We start from the raw sequence: 20,257 nt of genomic DNA on the forward strand, positions 1-20,257 counted from the left end.
GACTAGGGGGGGCACATGGAATCGTCTCTGACTGGGGGGGCACATGGAATCGTCTCTGACTGGGGGGGACACACGGGAACCGTCTCTGACTAGGGGGGGCACATGGAATCGTCTCTGACTGGGGAGGACACACGGGAACCGTCTCTGACTAGGGGGGGCACATGGAATCGTCTCTGACTGGGGGGGACACACGGGAACCGTCTCTCTGACTGGGGGGGCACATGGAATCGTCTCTGACTGGGGGGGACACACGGGAACCGTCTCTGACTGGGGGGGACACACGGGAACCGTCTCTCTGACTGGGGGGGCACATGGAATCGTCTCTGACTGGGGGGGACACACGGGAACCGTCTCTCTGACTGGGGGGGGCACATGGAATCGTCTCTGACTGGGGGGGACACACGGGAACCGTCTCTCTGACTGGGGGGGCACATGGAATCGTCTCTGACTGGGGGGGGACACACGGGAACCGTCTCTGACTGGGGGGGGGCACATGGAACCGTCTCTGACTGGGGGGGACACACGGGAACCGTCTCTCTGACTGGGGGGGCACATGGAATCGTCTCTGACTGGGGGGGACACACGGGAACCGTCTCTCTGACTGGGGGGGACACACGGGAACCGTCTCTGACTGGGGGGGACACACGGGAACCGTCTCTCTGACTGGGGGGGCACATGGAATCGTCTCTGACTGGGGGGGACACACGGGAACCGTCTCTGACTAGGGGGGGCACATGGAATCGTCTCTGACTGGGGAGGACACACGGGAACCGTCTCTGACTAGGGGGGGCACATGGAATCGTCTCTGACTGGGGGGGACACACGGGAACCGTCTCTCTGACTGGGGGGGCACATGGAATCGTCTCTGACTGGGGGGGACACACGGGAACCGTCTCTCTGACTGGGGGGGCACATGGAATCGTCTCTGACTGGGGGGGACACATGGGAACCGTCTCTCTGACTGGGGGGGGCACATGGAATCGTCTCTGACTGGGGGGGACACACGGGAACCGTCTCTCTGACTGGGGGGGCACATGGAATCGTCTCTGACTGGGGGGGGGACACACGGGAACCGTCTCTGACTGGGGGGGGCACATGGAACCGTCTCTGACTGGGGGGGACACACGGGAACCGTCTCTCTGACTGGGGGGGCACATGGAATCGTCTCTGACTGGGGGGGACACACGGGAACCGTCTCTCTGACTGGGGGGGGACACACGGGAACCGTCTCTGACTGGGGGGGACACACGGGAACCGTCTCTCTGACTGGGGGGGCACATGGAATCGTCTCTGACTGGGGGGGACACACGGGAACCGTCTCTGACTAGGGGGGGCACATGGAATCGTCTCTGACTGGGGGGGGCACACAGGAACTGTCTCTCTGTACCAAGGGGGGGGAGGGAGACAGGGAAACTGTCTCTCTGTACCGGGGGGGGCATGGGAACTGTCTGGGTCTGTCTACACTACCCCGCTAGTTCGAAGCAGGGTGGTTAATGTAGGCAGCCGGAGTTGCAAATGAAGCCCGGGATTTGAATTTCCCGGCTTCATTTGCATATTGCCGGGCGCCGCCATTTTTAAATGTCCGCTAGTGCTAGTGGCTACACGCGGCACGGACCAGGTAGCTCGGACTAGGCTTCCTGTTCCGAACTACCCTTACTCCTCGTTCCACATTTAAAAATGGCGGCGCCCGGCGAGATGCAAATGAAGCCGGGAAATTCAAATCCCGGGCTTCATTTGCAACTCCGGTTGCCTACATTACCCTCCTAGTTCGAAGCAGGGTGGTAGTGTAGACAGACCCTCTCTCTTTACCTGGGGGACACGGAGGTGCAAGGCCGTCCCTTGTGAGGGCACCGTGTGCTCAGCAGCTCCTCTGGGGGTGTCGTGGCTGTGGAGTGCTGGGGAGCGGGCCCCAGTGCGGTTTGCTCCGGGAGGTGCCCAGGAGGGCAGGGAGAGCCCTGGCGGGGCTGGGACCCTGCACTCTGGGGGTACGTCTAAACCACATGGCTCCGTCGACGGAGCCATGTAGATTTGTTGTTTTGGCAAAGGCAAATGAAGCCGCGATTTAAACGATCGCGGCTTCATTTACATTTACATGGCTGCCGCGCTGAGCCGACAAAGAGCTGATCAGCTGTTTGTCCGCTCAGCGCGCTAGTCTGGACGCTCCCCTGCCGACATCAAAGCCCTTTGTCGGCAGCCCCGGTAAACCTCATCCCACGAGGAATAACAGGGCTGCCGACAAAGGGCTTTGATGTCGGCAGGGGAGCGTCCAGACTAGCGCGCTGAGCGGACAAACAGCTGATCAGCTCTTTGTCGGCTCAGCACGGCAGCCATGTACATTTCAATGAAGCCGCGATCATTCAAATCGCAGCTTCATTTGCCTTTGCCTATGTGTCTAATCTACATGGCTCTGCCGACAGAGGCATGTAGTCTAGACACAGCCTGGCAGGGCCGAGCGGCAGGCTGGAATCCGGCGGGGCAACTAAAAGGTGCTGGGGCCAGAGCCTGGCAGGGTGGCTAGAGGGCGCGGCAGCCTGGTGGGGTCACGGGAGGGCGCTGGGGCCGGCGGCTGGTGGAGGCTGGAGCCAGAGGCTGGAGGGCGCTGGAGCCGGCGGCTAGTGGGCGCTTGAGCCAGGGCTGGAGGGCGCTGGAGCCAGCGGCTGGAGAGCGCTGAAGCCGGCGGCTGGTGGGCGCTGGAGCCAGGACTGGAGAGCGCTGAAGCCGGCGGCTGGTGGGCGCTGGAGCCAGGACTGGAGGGTGCTGGGGCCGGCGGCTGGAGGGCGCTGGAGCTGGGGCTAGAGGGCGCTGGAGCCAGGGCTAGAGGGCGCTGGAGCCGGGGCCCGCCTCAGCCGGCACTCCAGAGCAGGGCAGGCTGGGGGTCAGCGTGCCGGCGGAGCTGTCGCTGGGGCACCCATGCTGCAGGAGGATGTCCACGCACTCCTGGCTGCCCGCGCGCCGGGCGTACGCCAGGGGCGTCAGGCCACGAGCATCCCGGCTCTTCACGTCCACCCCGTACTGCAAGGGAGGCAGCCGGTCAGGGGCAGCATCAGCAATGGGGGGGGGTCAGGAAGTGGGGCTGGGGCAGCAGTGAGGCCAGGGGACTGGGGACCAGGGAGAGCAGGGTCAGGAGCTGGGAGTCGGTGGGGGGCGGGGTGACAGGAGTCAGCAGGGAGCTAGGGCGTGAGCGGGTCAGAGGAGCTGGTGGGGGGTCAGTGGGGCTCAGCAGGGGACTGGGAGGTCAGCAGGGGCGGGGTGAGGGAAGTCAGAGGAGGGCCAGTGCGGGTCCAGCAGCATGAGAGGAGCCGCAGGAGGTTCAATGGGGGTGGAGAGTCAGCGGGGGGTGGGGTGAGAGGAGCCGGTGGGGGGGGTCAGTGGGGGGTGGGGTGAGAGGAGCCGGTGGGGAGGTCAGTGGGGGGTGGGGTGGGGTGAGAGGAGCCGGCAGAGGTTCAGTGGGGGTTGGGGTGGGTGGAGCCGGCAGGGGGTCAGCGGGGGTCACGTTAGGGGTGGGTGGAGCCGGCAGGGGGTCAGCGGGGGTCACGTTAGGGGTGGGTGGAGCCGGCAGGGGGTCAGCGGGGGTCACGTTAGGGGTGGGTGGAGCCGGGAGGGGGTCAGCGGGGGTCACGTTAGGGGTGGGTGGAGCCGGGAGGGGGTCAGTGGGGGGTGGGGTGAGAGGAGCCGGTGGGGGGGTCAGTGGGGGTCGCTGCAGGGCCAGGGGGTTGGGGTGGGTGGAGCCGGCAGGGGGTCAGCGGGGGTGACGTTAGGGGTGGGTGGAGCCGGCAGGGGGTCAGCGGGGCTCACGTTAGGGGTGGGTGGAGCCGGCAGGGGGTCAGCGGGGGTCACGTTAGGGGTGGGTGGAGCCGGCAGGGGGTCAGCGGGGGTCACGTTAGGGGTGGGTGGAGCCGGCAGGGGGTCAGTGGGGGTCACGTTCCTGGATTTTAAAGGGAGAAGCCAGAGCACGGTTGCAGCCATGGGGGGAGTGCCCCGGCCAAAGGGGCCATGTGAGGTGTCTCATGAGAGCTCGTGTTCCCCTGATTGCGTGTGCGCTACTCGTGTGCTTCTACGGCATCGGTATGTGGAGTTAACATGGACTCCGTGTGGATGCTGGAAAGTTCTGTCTGTGGCTGAGCAAAGAGCCAGCGATGCTCAGCCAGGGCCATGCTCATTAGCAAGGCGACAACGAGGCTCTTGGTGCCAGTCCGCACCTCGGGATGTGACTGATGCCGCAGGGACACAGGGACAGGCCGCTGGCCAGGTGACCTGCTGCAGCCAAGATGCCAGGAGAGGTGTGTAAGTGCCTGTGGCCCTCCAGCTTCTCTTCAGTTTTGCTCCTTCCTGATCCCAGAGGCAGCCTTGCAGGGAACAAGGAGCCGGGAAGAACCGTGGACCCGTCCTGCCATGGGATGTGACCAAGGACTCTTAAGCCAGCAGCTGTGACATCTCTGCTAGAGCCTGCACCGAGGACTGGGAGATTCGGTGCATGTGACGTGTGATACTTTAACAACCTCACTCTCAGGCTTTTCTTTCTTTAGTAACAAACCTTTAGATGGTAGATGGGTGCATAATTGGCTGGATAACCGTAGTCAGAGAGTTGTTGTTAACGGTGCTAAATCCTGCTGGAAAGGGATAACAAGTGGAGTTCCTCAAGGGTCTGTTTTGGGACCCGTACTGTTCAATATCTTCATCAATGATGTAGATATTGGGATAGAGAGTACGCTTAGTAAGTTTGCAGATGATACCAAACTGGGTGGGGTTGCGACTTCTTTGGAGGATAGGGACATAATTCAAAATGACCTTAGCAAGTTAGAGAAATGGTCAGAGGTAAACAGGATGAGGTTTAATAAAGAGAAATGCAAAGTGCTCCACTTAGGAAGGAACAATCAGTTCCATACATACAAGATGGGAAGCGACTGTCTAGGAAGGAGCATGGCGGAAAGGGATCTAGGGGTCATAGTGGACCACAAGTTGAATACGAGTCAACAGTGTGATGCTGTTGCAAAAAAAGCAAATATGATTCTAGGTTGTATCAACAGGTGTGTTGTAAGCAAAACTCGTGAAGTCATTCTGCCGCTCTACTCTGCACTAGTTAGGCCTCAGCTGGAGTACTGTGTCCAGTTCTGGGCGCCACATTTCAAGAAAGATGTGGAGAAATTGGAAAGGGTACAGAGAAGAGCGACAAGAATGATTAAAGGTCTAGAGAACATGACCTATGAAGCCAGGCTTCATGAACTGGACTTGTTTAGTTTGGAAAAAAGAAGATTAAGGGGGGACATGATAGCGGTTTTCAAATATCTAAAAGGGTGTCACAAGGAGGAAGGCGAAAATTTGTTCCTCTTGGTTTCTGAGGACAGGACAAGGAGTAATGGGCTGAAAGTGCAGCAGGGGAGGTTTAGATTGGACATTAGGAAAAAATTCCTGTCAGGGTGGTCAAATATTGGAATAAATTGCCAAGGGAGGTGGTGGAATCTCCCTCTCTGGAGATATTTACGAACAGGTTGGATAGACATCTGTCAGGGATGGTGTAGACGGAGCTTGGTCCTGCCTTGAGGGCGGGGGGCTGGACTCGATGACCTCTCGAGGTCCCTTCCAGTCCTATGATTCTATGATTCTAGATGCTGAAGGATCGGCCCAGTGTGGTCTGTGGGTACGATCCAGAGTGTACATTGACCGGGGATCTGTGGCTGGTTTCGTGGGACCGGAGGACCCGTTGGGGGTAGGGGAGGTTGGGTTCTAAAACCCCTCGCCTGTGCTAGGCCCAGAGCTGACTGGGGCACAGGGAGAGCTGGGGTGTCCGAGGGGTTTTGCTCGTGAGGCTTCTGGCTGGCCATGCAGGCAGCTGGAGCGCCCTGTGAGACTGGTTTGTGGCCTGCTCGGGAAGTCTCCAGTTGGGGGCTGTAAGGAGCCCGAGTCTGAGCAATTCGCCCAGAGCAGACGCCCTCAGCGGTGCCCAGACCCGGCCCGTCGCAGTGGCGTAGCCAGCAGGATCCACAGATCATAGAATCATAGAATCATAGGACTGGAAGGGACCTCGAGAGGTCATCGAGTCCAGCCCCCCGCCCTCAAGGCAGGATCAAGCTCCGTCTACACCATCCCTGACAGATGTCTATCTAACCTGTTCTTAAATATCTCCAGAGAGGGAGATTCCACCACCTCCCTTGGCAATTTATTCCAATATTTGACCACCCTGACAGTTAGGAATTTTTTCCTAATGTCCAATCTAAACCTCCCCTGCTGCACTTTAAGCCCATTACTCCTTGTCCTGTCCTCAGAAACCAAGAGGAACAAATTTTCTCCTTCCTCCTTGTGACACCCTTTTAGATATTTGAAAGCCGCTATCATGTCCCCCCTTAATCTTCTTTTTTCCAAACTAAACAAGCCCAGTTCATGAAGCCTGGCTTCATAGGTCATGTTCTCTAAACCTTTAATCATTCTTGTCGCTCTTCTCTGTACCCTTTCCAATTTCTCCACATCTTTCTTGAAATGTGGCGCCCAGAACTGGACACAGTACTCCAGCTGAGGCCTAACTAGTGCAGAGTAGAGCGGCAGAATGACTTCACGAGTTTTGCTTACAACACACCTGTTGATACAACCTAGAATCATATTTGCTTTTTTTGCAACAGCATCACACTGTTGACTCATATTCAACTTGTGGTCCACTATGACCCCTAGATCCCTTTCCGCCATGCTCCTTCCTAGACAGTCGCTTCCCATCTTGTATGTATGGAACTGATTGTTCCTTCCTAAGTGGAGCACTTTGCATTTCTCTTTATTAAACCTCATCCTGTTTACCTCCGACCATTTCTCTAACTTGCTAAGGTCATTCTGAATTATGTCCCTATCCTCCAAAGAAGTCGCAACCCCACCCAGTTTGGTATCATCTGCAAACTTAATAAGCGTACTGTCTATCCCAATATCTACATCATTGATGAAGATATTGAACAGTATGGGTCCCAAAACAGACCCTTGAGGAACTCCACTTGTTATCCCTTTCCAGCAGGATTTAGAACCGTTAACAACCACTCTCTGACTACGGTTATCCAGATCTTGGTCCACTGAGCTTTGGGTCAGGACCCCGCGCTGTCTACATTTGATTTTTGACCTAGAGAGCTGGGTTGGTTAAAGAGCAGCAGCCACAGTGTCTGGACATAAGGACTCTGAAGAGCTGTGCTCTGAGGCACTGACATAGGAAGAACGCTACTAAGCCACAGCTGGGATCTTTGCTAATGCGGAACGAGCAGCCGGCAGGAGAGCGGCTCCCACCCGATGCCAGGGATGCGCTTGCAAGAGGTTAAAAAGCAGCAGGCACTGAAGCGAGTGGAGCGGGAACACGAGAGGGCCCTGGCCGACCTGCGTCGAGAGGGCCACGCACGGCGAATGCAAGAGCTAGCGGCGGAGGAGAGTCCCAGCGGCGCCAACTCCAGATACTGGAGGTGCAGCAAAGGGTCCAGCAACCTGCGAGCCCCCCACTTGCCCACAAGAGTCGGGAAAGGATCTGTCCCGTCTACAACGATAACGAGGACATCGAGGAGTTTTCGGCCACCTTTGAACAGATTTGCAGCGTGAACCGGATCCCCGCTGACCAGCGCACACCTGTCCTGATGACCAGACGGACTGGCAAGCCCCGGGAGGAAGTCAAGGACCTGGGGGAGGAGGACGCTTTGGACTACGGGCGGTTTAAAGACTGCGCTGAAACGTTCAGGGCTACCCCCAAATCCCACCGGGTTACATCTAGGAGTTTTCAACTGTCCAGTGATGGTACATCTGGGGAACGCGCTCACAAGCTGATGGGCTTTGTCAAAAAGTGGGTGACGGGAGCAAAAGCAAAGGGAGTTCTGAGAAGCTGCTGGATTTGCTCGCCCTGGAGCAGTTTCTGAGTACTGTGTGTGTGACCGGGAGCCTGAGTCGGTCCTACGGGCTGCGGAGATTGCAGACACCCACACCCAGAACAGGGCGCGGGACAGGCACAGACCCCTGGGGAGGACTCAGCACCTTTCCCCCAGTTTAGACGGAGGGAGGGGTTCAGGAGCAGACCCAGGCCGGAGTCTAACAGGGGAGCCCCGAGAGCAGGGCGCCCTTCCCAGGGATAAGCAGGCCACGTGCTACCACTGTGGCAGACCCGGCAATATGAGGCCTGACTGTCCAGACCTAAAGAGCAGCCTGAGGCCGGCAGCTCCCGGCCGCTCCATAAGAACCAACTCTGGCACGGTGCGCACACGAGAGGTCACGCAGACCCCAGCCAGGCCTGCAGTGGCTCATGTTACCCAGTTAGCTGTAGTGGGGGGGGAGGGCAGCGAGCGCGCCCGGTATGGCAGGACGGAGGCGTGGAAGGGCAGCGAACCGAGTATGGGGGTGGCGAAGGTCACTGGGGTTGGGCGTAGGGGCTCCGATATCGCGATCGCTAAGGGGCACCTGGTGAAACCGGAGGACGTGTTGCCCGGGGAGTGTGTGAGCACTTGGGGAGCCTGCCCGTGGCTAAGTCCATCTTGAGTGGGGGCTTTAGGGGAGTGTTGGCGGCTGTCCGGGACTCGATCCCGGCTGAGGTCTCGGTGGGGAATAACATGGGGGATGGGCCTCGCCAGGTTAACGTGGTATCCACACCATGGAAGGGGTGTAGGCTGAGGCAGACGGCCGTGTCTGTGCAGGGGGCAGTGAGCCGGGGAGTGAGGGTTCTGGGGTCTGTCTGATGCCTCAGAGGTGAGGCTGGAGTCAGAAGCAGGCCGGGGGGACCCCAGGGTCAGGACGATGCTCCTCTGGAGCAGGCTGCAGGGGACGGCCTGGGTAGATCCCGCACTGTGCAACAAGACAGAGGGGGACCATTGGCTGGTGACGCTTGTGAGTCTGAACCTGCACAAGCTGCAAGCGCTTTGTGTGAAGCAGTGCGCGCAAGCTGGCAGCGTGGCTGCTGGAAGCAGGGGCCAGTGAAGGAAGCTGTCTCAGTTGCTAGCCAGAGGCACTGGGGCAAAGGAGGGACGGCCTCTAGTCCTGTCTGTGTGGGGAGTTTCTTCCTGTGTCCCACAGCCGGTGATGGCTGAGAGCGGGGCTGTTGTCCCGCAGCTGAGGCCCAGGAAGGGGGTGGCCCAAGGTTTGTGTCTGCTGGGGAGGAGGAGGCTGTGACTTGGGGAGATCCGGTCAGTGTCTTGCAGGACCCCAGAGACCAGACGGTTCAGGGGGAGAGAGGATGACGCCTGCCCTTGTGTGCGCTGGGACAGAGCCGCGAGGGCGCCAGGCCGGAGGGTTCCAAAGGGAAGGGAGGTGTCTCTGACCTTCCCTCTGCTGAGTCTGTGCGCCGGAGGGGGGTTGTGCAGGAGCCCAGCCGAGGGGCCGGAGGTGATCAGGGAGTACATGGAGTTCCGGAGTGGATGGTGGTTCGGCAGAGCGATGCTCTGAACTGTTGTGTAAGGAAGTTCATAGGGAAGAGTCCTGGCAGTGCTTTTCCCAAGCAGGTTCAGTGCTGGACCGACAGAGTGTGTCTGCCAGCAGGGACTCCACTGACTTGGATTCCGAAAGATCCAATGTGGGTGGTGGTGGAAAGGCTTCCAAGAGACTGAGGATTGTTTCGGATGAGGCAGAGTTGGAGCAGCCTGATACCCAAGTGACTGTCTGACCAGCTTGCTGGGAAGCCAGTGTGGTAGGGACAGGAGTGCTCCCGGTGGATGAGGAGGGTGGACGGCGTGTGTCAGGTTCACAGGAGGGACTGTGTGGCTACATGAGCAGAGCGGAGTGGCTGAGTGGTCAAGCCCGGTGGATGAGGAGGGTGGACGGCGTGTCTCAGGGTCACAGGAGGGACTGTGTGGCTACATGAGCAGAGCGGAGCGGCTGAGTGGTCAAGCCCGGTGGATGAGGAGGGTGGACGGCGTGTGTCAGGTTCACAGGAGGGACTGTGTGGCTACATGAGAAGAGCGGAGCGGCTGAGTGGTCAAGCCCGGTGGATGAGGAGGGTGGACGGCGTGTGTCTCAGGGTCACAGGAGGGACTGTGTGGCTACGTGAGCAGAGCGGAGCGGCTGAGTAGTCAAGCCCGGTGGATGAGGAGGGTGGACGGCGTGTGTCTCAGGGTCACAGGAGGGACTGTGTGGCTACGTGAGCAGAGCGGAGCGGCTGAGTGGTCAAGCCCGGTGGATGAGGAGGGTGGACAGCGTGTGTCTCAGGGTCACAGGAAGGACTGTGTGGCTACGTGAGCAGAGCATAGCGGCTGAGTGGTCAAGCCCGGTGGATGAGGAGGGTGGACGGCGTGTGTCTCAGGGTCACAGGAGGGACTGTGTGGCTACGTGAGCAGAGCGGAGCGGCTGAGTGGTCAAGCCCGGTGGATGAGGAGGGTGGACGGCGTGTGTCTCAGGGTCACAGGAAGGACTGTGTGGCTACGTGAGCAGAGCGGAGCGGCTGAGTGGTCAAGCCCGGTGGATGAGGAGGGTGGATGGCGTGTGTCTCAGGGTCACAGGAAGGACTGTGTGGCTACGTGAGCAGAGCGGAGCGGCTGAGTGGTCAAGCCCGGTGGATGAGGAGGGTGGACGGCGTGTGTCTCAGGGTCACAGGAGGGACTGTGTGGCTACGTGAGCAGAGCGGAGCGGCTGAGTGGTCAAGCCCGGTGGATGAGGAGGGTGGACGGCGTGTGTCTCAGGGTCACAGGAGGGACTGTGTGGCTACGTGAGCAGAGCGGAGCGGCTGAGTGGTCAAGCCCGGTGGATGAGGAGGGTGGACGGCGTGTGTCTCAGGGTCACAGGAAGGACTGTGTGGCTACGTGAGCAGAGCGGAGCGGCTGAGTGGTCAAGCCCGGTGGATGAGGAGGGTGGACGGCGTGTGTCTCAGGGTCACAGGAGGGACTGTGTGGCTACGTGAGCAGAGCGGAGCGGCTGAGTGGTCAAGCCCGGTGGATGAGGAGGGTGGACGGCGTGTGTCTCAGGGTCACAGGAAGGACTGTGTGGCTACATGAGCAGAGCGGAGCGGCTGAGTGGTCAAGCCCGGTGGATGAGGAGGGTGGACGGCGTGTGTCTCAGGGTCACAGGAAGGACTGTGTGGCTACATGAGCAGAGCGGAGTGGCTGAGTGGTCAAGCCCGGTGGATGAGGAGGGTGGACGGCGTGTGTCTCAGGGTCACAGGAGGGACTGTGTGGCTACGTGAGCAGAGCGGAGCGGCTGAGTGGTCAAGCCCGGTGGATGAGGAGGGTGGACGGCGTGTGTCTCAGGGTCACAGGAGGGACTGTGTGGTTACGTGAGCAGAGCGGAGCGGCTGAGTGGTCAAGCCCGGTGGATGAGGAGGGTGGACGGCGTGTCTCAGGGTCACAGGAAGGATTGTGTGGCTACGTGAGCAGAGCGGAGCGGCTGAGTGGTCAAGCCCGGTGGATGAGGAGGGTGGACGGCGTGTGTCTCAGGGTCACAGGAGGGACTGTGTGGCTACGTGAGCAGAGCGGAGCGGCTGAGTGGTCAAGCCCGGTGGATGAGGAGGGTGGACGGCGTGTGTCTCAGGGTCACAGGAGGGACTGTGTGGCTACATGAGCAGAGCGGAGCGGCTGAGTGGTCAAGCCCGGTGGATGAGGAGGGTGGACGGCGTGTGTCTCAGGGTCACAGGAGGGACTGTGTGGCTACGTGAGCAGAGCGGAGCGGCTGAGTGGTCAAGCCCGGTGGATGAGGAGAGTGGACGGCGTGTGTCTCAGGGTCACAGGAAGGACTGTGTGGCTACGTGAGCAGAGCATAGCGGCTGAGTGGTCAAGCCCGGTGGATGAGGAGAGTGGACGGCGTGTGTCTCAGGGTCACAGGAAGGACTGTGTGGCTACGTGAGCAGAGCGGAGCGGCTGAGTAGTCAAGCCCGGTGGATGAGGAGGGTGGACGGCGTGTCTCAGGGTCACAGGAGGGACTGTGTGGCTACGTGAGCAGAGCGGAGCGGCTGAGTGGTCAAGCCCGGTGGATGAGGAGGGTGGACGGTGTGTCTCAGGGTCACAGGAGGGACTGTGTGGTTACGTGAGCAGAGCGGAGCGGCTGAGTGGTCAAGCCCGGTGGATGAGGAGGGTGGACGGTGTGTCTCAGGGTCACAGGAAGGACTGTGTGGCTACGTGAGCAGAGTGGAGCGGCTGAGTGGTCAAGCCCGTCTCTGGACACTGAGGACACTTGTCATCGATATGGGAAGTTGGCAGCTGGTTCCATGTGCAGGCAGAGATTGAAGCTGGAAGCAGAGGTTCAGAAGGGAGTCCGGACAGCTAATCGTTGTTACCCCACTGAGTGGGGGGGAGAGAGGGTCCCAGGGCCATTGTGAGCCAGGGAGACACACCCAGCCAGGGTTTGAGCCCACAGGACAAGGGGGAGGGGCCGAACTTGTTTTGGCAAAGGAGACTTGCAGTTTACACCTGAAGGGTCAAAACTACAACGGTGTGGAGCCAAAGATGCGGCGTAACAGAAAGTACCGTCAATGTACACGGGAGACGGCATTGTCCGTTACTCACGGTAACTCTGGTGACCAATGCTGAGAATTGTAAAGAGGTATGATGTGCATGATCCTATAACCTGCCAAGATGGACTGTATGTTAAAGGACCTTGGGATACTGACATATCCTGGTTAAGGCCTGTAACCGATCTTGGAACTTCTTACAGGACAAAGAAGGTTCCAGCCAGAAGGTGTTGTGTGGAAAGGGAAACTGAGGCACGCCACCATTTTGTTTTCATAGCTAAGGGCCAAGATGCCTACACTGTGGAGGATGAGAATACTGACATTAACACAATGTGCACTGGATTTCGGAGACTTGCTAGAGCTGGCCTGTCTAAATCTATTCTGTCCCTTAGCTCTGGGCAAGATCACCCGACACGCATGGGGATCATGCTGCAAAAGCAGATCCAGTTGGCTGTGGGTCTTACCAGACGTTCCCTTGGGTTTATAAAACCAGGCAAGGACGTTGTTGTCTTTATGACACACCTGCAGCGATGGAGCCCATTTTAGACACAATTGGTTTTCATACGCTTGTCCAGTTGAGTCCTGTGGTTTCTAACGTTGGGTTAGAACCCGGACTGGCACAGAGCCAAAGCAGGGGGAGGCCTGTGATGCCCTCAGTGATGTTACTGGCATCACTTCCTGCAGCAATTTTGCGTTGGGGGTGCTGGCCAGGTGACCTGCTGCAGCCAAGATGCCAGGAGAGGTGTGTAAGTGCCTGTGGCCCTCCAGCTTCTCTTCAGTTTTGCTCCTTCCTGATCCCAGAGGCAGCCTTGCAGGGAACAAGGAGCCGGGAAGAACCGTGGACCCGTCCTGCCATGGGATGTGACCAAGGTCTCTTAAGCCAGCGGCTGTGACATCTCTGCTAGAGCCTGCACCGAGAACTGGGAGATTCGGTGCATGTGACGTGTGATACTTTAACAACCTCACTCTCAGGCTTTTCTTTCTTTAGTAACAAACCTTTAGATGTTAGATGCTGAAGGATCGGCCCAGCGTGGTCTGTGGGTACGATCCAGAGTGTACATTGACCGGGGATCTGTGGCTGGTTTCGTGGGACCGGAGGACCCGTTGGGGGGAGGTGAGATCAGGTTGTAAAACCCCTCCCCTGTGCTAGGCCCGGGGCTGATCGGGGCACAGGGAGAGCTGGGGTGTCCGAGGGGTTTTGCTCGTGAGGCTTCTGGCTGGCCAGGCCTCTGGAGCGCCCTGTGGGACTGGTTTGTGGCCTCTTTCGGAAGGTCTCCAGTCGGGGGCTGTAAGGAGCCCCGAGTCTGAGCAATTCGCCCAGAGCAGACGCCCTCAGCTGTGCCCAGACCCGGTCTGGCCCATCACAGGGAGTCAGAGGGGGGCTAGTGGGGGTCAGCGGGGGAGGGGTGAGAGGAGTCGGAGGGCGGTTAGTGGGGGTCGGCAGGGGAGGGGTGAGAGGAGCTGGCGGGGGGTCAGAGGAGGGCCGGGGGAGTCGGCGGGGGAGGGGTGAGAGGAGCAGGCGGGGGGTCAGAGGAGGGCCGGGGGAGTCGGCGGGGGAGGGGTGAGAGGAGTCAGAGGGGGGCTAGTGGGGGTCGGCGGGGGAGGGGTGAGAGGAGTCGGAGGGGGTTTAGTGGGGGTCGGCAGGGGAGGGGTGAGAGGAGCAGACAGGGGGTCAGAGGAGGGCCGGGGGAGTCGGCGGGGGAGGGGTGAGAGGAGCTGGCGGGGGGTCAGAGGAGGGCCGGGGGAGTCGGCGGGGGAGGGGTGAGAGGAGCAGGCGGGGGGTCAGAGGAGGGCTGGGGGAGTCGGCGGGGGAGGGGTGAGAGGAGTCAGAGGGGGGCTAGTGGGGGTCAGCGGGGGAGGGGTGAGAGGAGTCGGAGGGCGGTTAGTGGGGGTCGGCAGGGGAGGGGTGAGAGGAGCTGGCGGGGGGTCAGAGGAGGGCCGGGGGAGTCGCCGGGGGAGGGGTGAGAGGAGCAGGCGGGGGGTCAGAGGAGGGCCGGGGGAGTCGGCGGGGGAGGGGTGAGAGGAGTCAGAGGGGGGCTAGTGGGGGTCGGCGGGGGAGGGGTGAGAGGAGTCGGAGGGGGGTTAGTGGGGGTCGGCAGGGGAGGGGTGAGAGGAGCAGACAGGGGGTCAGAGGAGGGCCGGGGGAGTCGGCGGGGGAGGGTGAGAGGAGCTGGCGGGGGGTCAGAGGAGGGCCGGGGGAGTCGGCGGGGGAGGGGTGAGAGGAGCTGGCGAGGGTTCGGCAGAGGGCCGGGGGTCAGCGGAGGCAGGGTGAAAGGAGCTGGCAGGGAGTAAGCGGAGGGCTGGGAATCGGTGGGTGCGGGCTGAGGGGAGGCGGTGGGGGCCAGCAGGAGTCGGTGGGGGCAGGGTGGGAGGAGCCGGCCGGAATCGGCGGGGGTGGGAGGAGCTGGCGGGGGGGTCGGCGAGGGTGGAGTGGGAGGAGCTGGCTGGGAGTCAGCAAGGGCGGGTTGGGAGGGGGCGGCGGGGGGTTCCGCGGGGGCGGGGTGGGAGAAGCTAGAGAGGGAGTGGCAGGGGCCGGGTGGGAGGAGCCGGCGGGAGTCGACGGGGGCAGAGTGGGAGGAGCCGGCGGGAGTCAGCAAGGGCGGGGTAGGAGGAGCCGGCGGGGTGGGAGGAGGCGGCGGGGGCCAGCGGGGTGGGAGGAGCTGGCAGGGTAGGAGGAGGCGGCGGGGGCTGGCGGGGTGGGAGGAGCTGGCGGGATGGGAGGAGGCGGCGGGGGCCAGCGGGGTGGGAGGAGCTGGCAGGGTAGGAGGAGGCGGCGGGGGCTGGCGGGGTGGGAGGAGCTGGCGGGATGGGAGGAGGCGGCGGGGGCAGGCGGGGTGGGAGGAGCTGGCAGGGTAGGAGGAGGCGGCGGGGGCTGGCGGGGTGGGAGGAGCTGGCGGGGTAGGAGGAGGCGGCGGGGGTTGGCGGGGTGGGAGGAGCTGGCAGGGTAGGAGGAGGCGGCGGGGGCCGGCGGGGTGGGAGGAGCTGGCAGGGTAGGAGGAGGCAGCGGGGGCTGGCGGGGTGGGAGGAGCTGGCGGGGTAGGAGGAGGCGGCGGGGGTTGGCGGGGTGGGAGGAGCTGGCAGGGTAGGAGGAGGCGGCGGGGGCAGGCGGGGTGGGAGGAGCTGGCAGGGTAGGAGGAGGCGGCGGGGGCTGGCGGGGTGGGAGGAGCTGGCGGGGTAGGAGGAGGCGGCGGGGGTTGGCGGGGTGGGAGGAGCTGGCAGGGTAGGAGGAGGCGGCGGGGGCCGGCAGGGTGGGAGGAGCTGGCGGGATGGGAGGAGGCGGCGGGGGCCGGCGGGGTGGGAGGAGCTGGCGGGGTGGGAGGAGGCGGCGGGGACCGGCGGGGTGGGAGGAGCTGGCGGGGTAGGAGGAGGCGGCGGGGGTTGGCGGGGGCAGAGTGGGAGGAGCTGGCGGGGGTCAGCAGGGTGGGAGGAGCCGGCGGGCGGGCGACGGGGGCAGAGTGGGAAGAGCTGGCGGAGGTCGGCGGGGTGGGAGGAGCTGGTGGGGTAGGAGGAGGCGGCGGGGGCCGGAGGGTGGGAGGGGCCGGCGGCGGGGGCAGGCGGTGGGGGCCGGCAGGGTGGGAGGGGCCGGTGGGGGCAGGCGGCGGGGGCCGGCGGGGTGGGAGGAGCTGGCGGGGTGGGAGGAGGCGGCGGGGGCTGGAGGGTGGGAGGGGCCGGCGGGGGCAGGTGGTGGGGGCTGGCGGGGTGGGAGGGGCCGGCGGGGGCAGGTGGTGGGGGCCGGCAGGGTGGGAGGGGCCGGCGGGGGCAGGCGGGGTGGGAGGAGCTGGCGGGGTGGGAGGAGGCGGCTGGGGCCGGCGGGGTGGGAGGAGCTGGCGGGGTGGGAGGAGGCAGCGGGGGTCGGCGGGGTGGGAGGGGCTGGAGGCGGGGGCAGGCGGCGGGGGCCGGCGGAGTGGGAGGGGCCAGCGGGGGCAGGCGGGGTGGGAGGAGCTGGCGGGGTGGGAGGAGGCGGCTGGGGCCGGCGGGGTGGGAGGAGCTGGCGGGGTGGGAGGAGGCAGCGGGGGTCGGCGGGGTGGGAGGGGCTGGAGGCGGGGGCAGGCGGCGGGGGCCGGCGGGGTGGGAGGGGCCGGCGGGGGCAGGCGGGGGCCGGCGGGGGCAGGCGGGGGCCGGTGGGGGCTGGCGGGGGCAGGTGGGGGCCGGCGGGGTGGGAGGGGCCGGCGGGGGCCGGCGGGGGTCTCTCCTCACCCAGATGAGCAGCTGCGTGAGCACCACGTTGGCCATGGCGCTGGAGAGGTGCAGCGCCGTGCGCCCGTCCCCGTCGCCGTAGGTCTCGTTCACCTCCTCCCTGGTGCCATGGGCCAGCAGCGTCACCACCAGGCGCAGGTCGTCCTCCACCACGGCGCGCAGCAGCTGCTGCCCCAGGGGCACGTCCGAGTGCGGCAGCGTGGCCAGGAACAGCTTCTGCTCGTACTTGGCCCGGATCCAGTGCTCCTTCTCCTCCCTGCAGCAAGGGCCCCTCGTCGGGGCACCCGCGTCACGGGGCCCCGCAACCCGGCACGAGTGCCAGATGCAGAATGGGCCCGTTATTGTGCCCCGGGCCCCAGTGCACTTCTGTGCCCCTCACCTCCCAGCTCTCGTGCCCCGTGCACTCTCCTCACACCTTTCGTGCCCCGTGCACTCTCCTCCCAGCTCTCGTGCCCCGTGCCCTCTCCTCCCAGCTCTCGTGCCCCGTGCACTCTCCTCCCAGCTCTCGTGCCCCGTGCACTCTCCTCCCAGCTCTGGTGCCCCGTGCACTCTCCTCCCAGCTCTGGTGCCCTGTGCACTCTCCTCCCAGCTCTCGTGCCCCATGCACTCTCCTCCCAGCTCTCGTGCCCCGTGCACTCTCCTCCCAGCTCTCGTGCCCCGTGCCCTCTCCTCCCAGCTCTCGTGCCCCGTGCACTCTCCTCACACCTCTCGTGCCCCGTGCACTCTCCTCACACCTCTCGTGCCCCGTATCCTCTCCTCACACTCACACTCCATGGGCACCCCCACCTGGGCTCTCGTGCCCCGTGCACTCTCCTCCCAGCTCTCGTGCCCCGTGCCCTCTCCTCCCAGCTCTGGTGCCCCGTGCCCTCTCCTCACACCTCTCGTGCCCCGTGCACTCCCCTCACACCTCTCGTGCCCCGTGCACTCCCCTCACACCTCTCGTGCCCCGTGCACTCTCCTCACACCTCTCGTGCCCCGTGCACTCTCCTCACACCTCTCGTGTCCTGGGCACCCTCCTCCCAGCTCTCGTGCCCCGTGCCCTCTCCTCACACTCACACTCCATGTGCACCCCCACCTGGGCGCTCGTGCCCCGTGCACCCTCCTCCCAGCTCTCGTGCCCCGTGTCCTCTCTTCACACTCACACTCCATGTGCACCCCCACCTGGGCACTCGTGCCCCGTGCACCCTCCTCCCAGCTCTCGTGCCCCGTGTCCTCTCTTCACACTCACACTCCATGTGCACCCCCACCTGGGCGCTCGTGCCCCGTGCACCCTCCTCCCAGCTCTCGTGCCCCGTGTCCTCTCTTCACACTCACACTCCATGTGCACCCCCACCTGGGCGCTCGTGTCCTGGGCACCCTCCTCCCAGCTCTGGTGCCCCGTGGCCCCCCCCAGAACTCCTGCCCCCCCCACTCGAGCGGCACGGTCCCCTGAGCCGGGCCACGGCGGGGCTCGGCCGGCGGCAGGGAAAGGTCAGCGGCTGCGCGGCGCAGCCCGGCGCCGTGGGGCCGTTATCGGGGCTGCCGTGGTGCTGGCGCAGACAAAGGCCGAGCCGCCGTCCCCTGCCGATCGATGCGTGCCGCGCGCCCCGCTATCTGCTCCCATTCTATCCATCTGCATCTGGCGGGCGGCGATCAATACCCCGCGCGGAGCATGCGCCCTGCCGCTGCCCCCTGCCCCGCGCCAGCCGCTGATAAGGCGCAGAATGGGCCCTGCCGGCGTGAGTGACACGCGCCGATCGCACAGACAAGGCCTGAAAGCCACGCGCCCCTGGGAGCGCCGGCCGGCCGGCGAGCTGCCGCCGTTAACCCCCGCTGCGCCGCAGCCGGCACCTCACCTGCTGCTCTCGGGGCCCGGCTTGCGGTAGCCCTGCACCGCCCCTTCCCACACGGCGTTGGCCAGCGCGTTGCCCATGGCCGACATGAGCGCCAGGAGCTCGCCCGGCCAGTCGTCCAGGTCCAGGGAGCGCACGCGGGACAGGTGGGTGCCCAGGTGACGGTGGATCCCGGAGCACTCGATGCACATCAGGGAGCCCAGGTTCAGACTCGCCCAGTCGGGGTCTGGAGAGGGAAGAGGGGGGGTAGCACAGGCCCCAGGGACCCACACGCCCAGCCCCACAGGGATCCGCTTGTCCCCCCCGTCACCAGCCCCACAGGGACCCACGTGCTTTGCCTCCCTTGGTCAGTGAAACCCCTGGGGATGAGTGCCCTGGGGCAGGGCGGGGCACAGACCCCTGTCTGGGCAGGGCGGGAGGGCCCCGTGGGGCACAGACCCCAGTCTGGGCAGGGCGGGAGGGCCCCGAGGGGCACAGACCCCAGTCTGGGCAGGGCGGGAGGGCCCCGAGGGGCACAGACCCCAGTCTGGGCAGGGCGGGAGGGCCCCGTGGGGCACAGACCCCCTGTCTGGGCAGGGCGGGAGGGCCCCGTGGGGCACAGACCCCACTTTGGGCAGGGCGGGAGGGCCCCGTGGGGCACAGACCCCAGTCTGGGCAGGGCGGGAGGGCCCCGAGGGGCACAGACCCCAGTCTGGGCAGGGCGGGAGGGCCCCGAGGGGCACAGACCCCAGTCTGGGCAGGGCGGGAGGGCCCCGTGGGGCACAGACCCCCTGTCTGGGCAGGGCGGGAGGGCCCCGTGGGGCACAGACCCCAGTCTGGGCAGGGCGGGAGGGCCCCGTGGGGCACAGACCCCCTGTCTGGGCAGGGCGGGAGGGCCCCGTGGGGCACAGACCCCCTGTCTGGGCAGGGCGGGAGGGCCCCGAGGGGCACAGATCCCTGTCTGGGCAGGGCGGGAGGGCCCCGAGGGGCACAGACCCCTGTCTGGGCAGGGCGGGAGGGCCCCGAGGGGCACAGACCCCTGTCTGGGCAGGGCGGGAGGGCCCCGAGGGGCACAGACCCCTGTCTGGGCAGGGCGGGAGGGCCCCGAGGGGCACAGACCCCTGTTTGGGCAGGGCGGGAGGGCCCCGTGGGGCACAGACCCCTGTCTGGGCAGGGCGGGAGGGCCCCGAGGGGCACAGACCCCACTCTGGGCAGGGCGGGAGGGCCCCGTGGGGCACAGACCCCTGTCTGGGCAGGGCGGGAGGGCCCCGTGGGGCACAAACCCCACTCTGGGCAGGGCAGGAGGGCCCCGTGGGGCACAGACCCCAGTCTGGGCAGGGCGGGAGGGCCCCATGGGGCACAGACCCCTGTTTGGGCAGGGCGGGAGGGCCCCGTGGGGCACAGACCCCTGTTTGGGCAGGGCGGGAGGGCCCCATGGGGCACAGACCCCCTGTCTGGGCAGGGCGGGAGGGCCCCGTCGGGCACTCACTGGGCGCGTCACAGTCCACGCAGAAGCTGTTGCCACGGGTCGTCCGGACCGTCTGCAGGGCCAGGGCGTCGCTCTGGCTGCCCAAGCGCGTCTGAAAGAGGCAGGCGAGCGCCCAACGTGTTAGGAGGTGCTGGGGGGCCGAGGGCTGGGGGGTTAGGAGAACAGAGGGCAGGGGGCGAGGGAGGGGGGTTAGGAGCACAGAGGGCAGCGTGGCGAGGGCGGGGGGGTTAGGAGCACAGAGGGCAGGGGGCGAGGGAGGGGGGTTAGGAGCACAGAGGGCAGGGGGGCGAGGGCGGGGGGGTTAGGAGCACAGAGGGCAGGGGCGGTGAGAGAGGGGCCGAGGGCGGGGGCGGTGAGGGGGGCCAAGGGCAGGGTGGTGGCAAGGGAGGG

The 20,257-nt window shown here is 64.3% G+C and overlaps 1 protein-coding gene across 1 annotated transcript in view; it reads right to left on the minus strand.

Moving 5' to 3' along the window:
- Positions 1 to 2,315: 2,315 nt before the first annotated feature.
- Positions 2,316 to 20,257, minus strand: part of LOC142823897 (arf-GAP with GTPase, ANK repeat and PH domain-containing protein 3-like) — a 90,780-nt gene continuing 72,838 nt past the window's right edge. The window contains exons 6-9 of the mRNA XM_075915646.1: positions 19,868 to 19,958; positions 18,403 to 18,625; positions 16,568 to 16,823; positions 2,316 to 3,012 (exon numbers count right to left, since the gene is read on the minus strand). Coding sequence (XP_075771761.1) covers positions 2,815 to 3,012; positions 16,568 to 16,823; positions 18,403 to 18,625; positions 19,868 to 19,958 — 768 coding nt within the window. The 3' untranslated portion in view covers positions 2,316 to 2,814. The remainder of the gene's footprint in view (positions 3,013 to 16,567; positions 16,824 to 18,402; positions 18,626 to 19,867; positions 19,959 to 20,257) is intronic.

This window comes from Pelodiscus sinensis, unplaced genomic scaffold (genome assembly GCF_049634645.1).
Source record: "Pelodiscus sinensis isolate JC-2024 unplaced genomic scaffold, ASM4963464v1 ctg209, whole genome shotgun sequence".
NCBI lineage: Eukaryota > Metazoa > Chordata > Testudines > Trionychidae > Pelodiscus > Pelodiscus sinensis.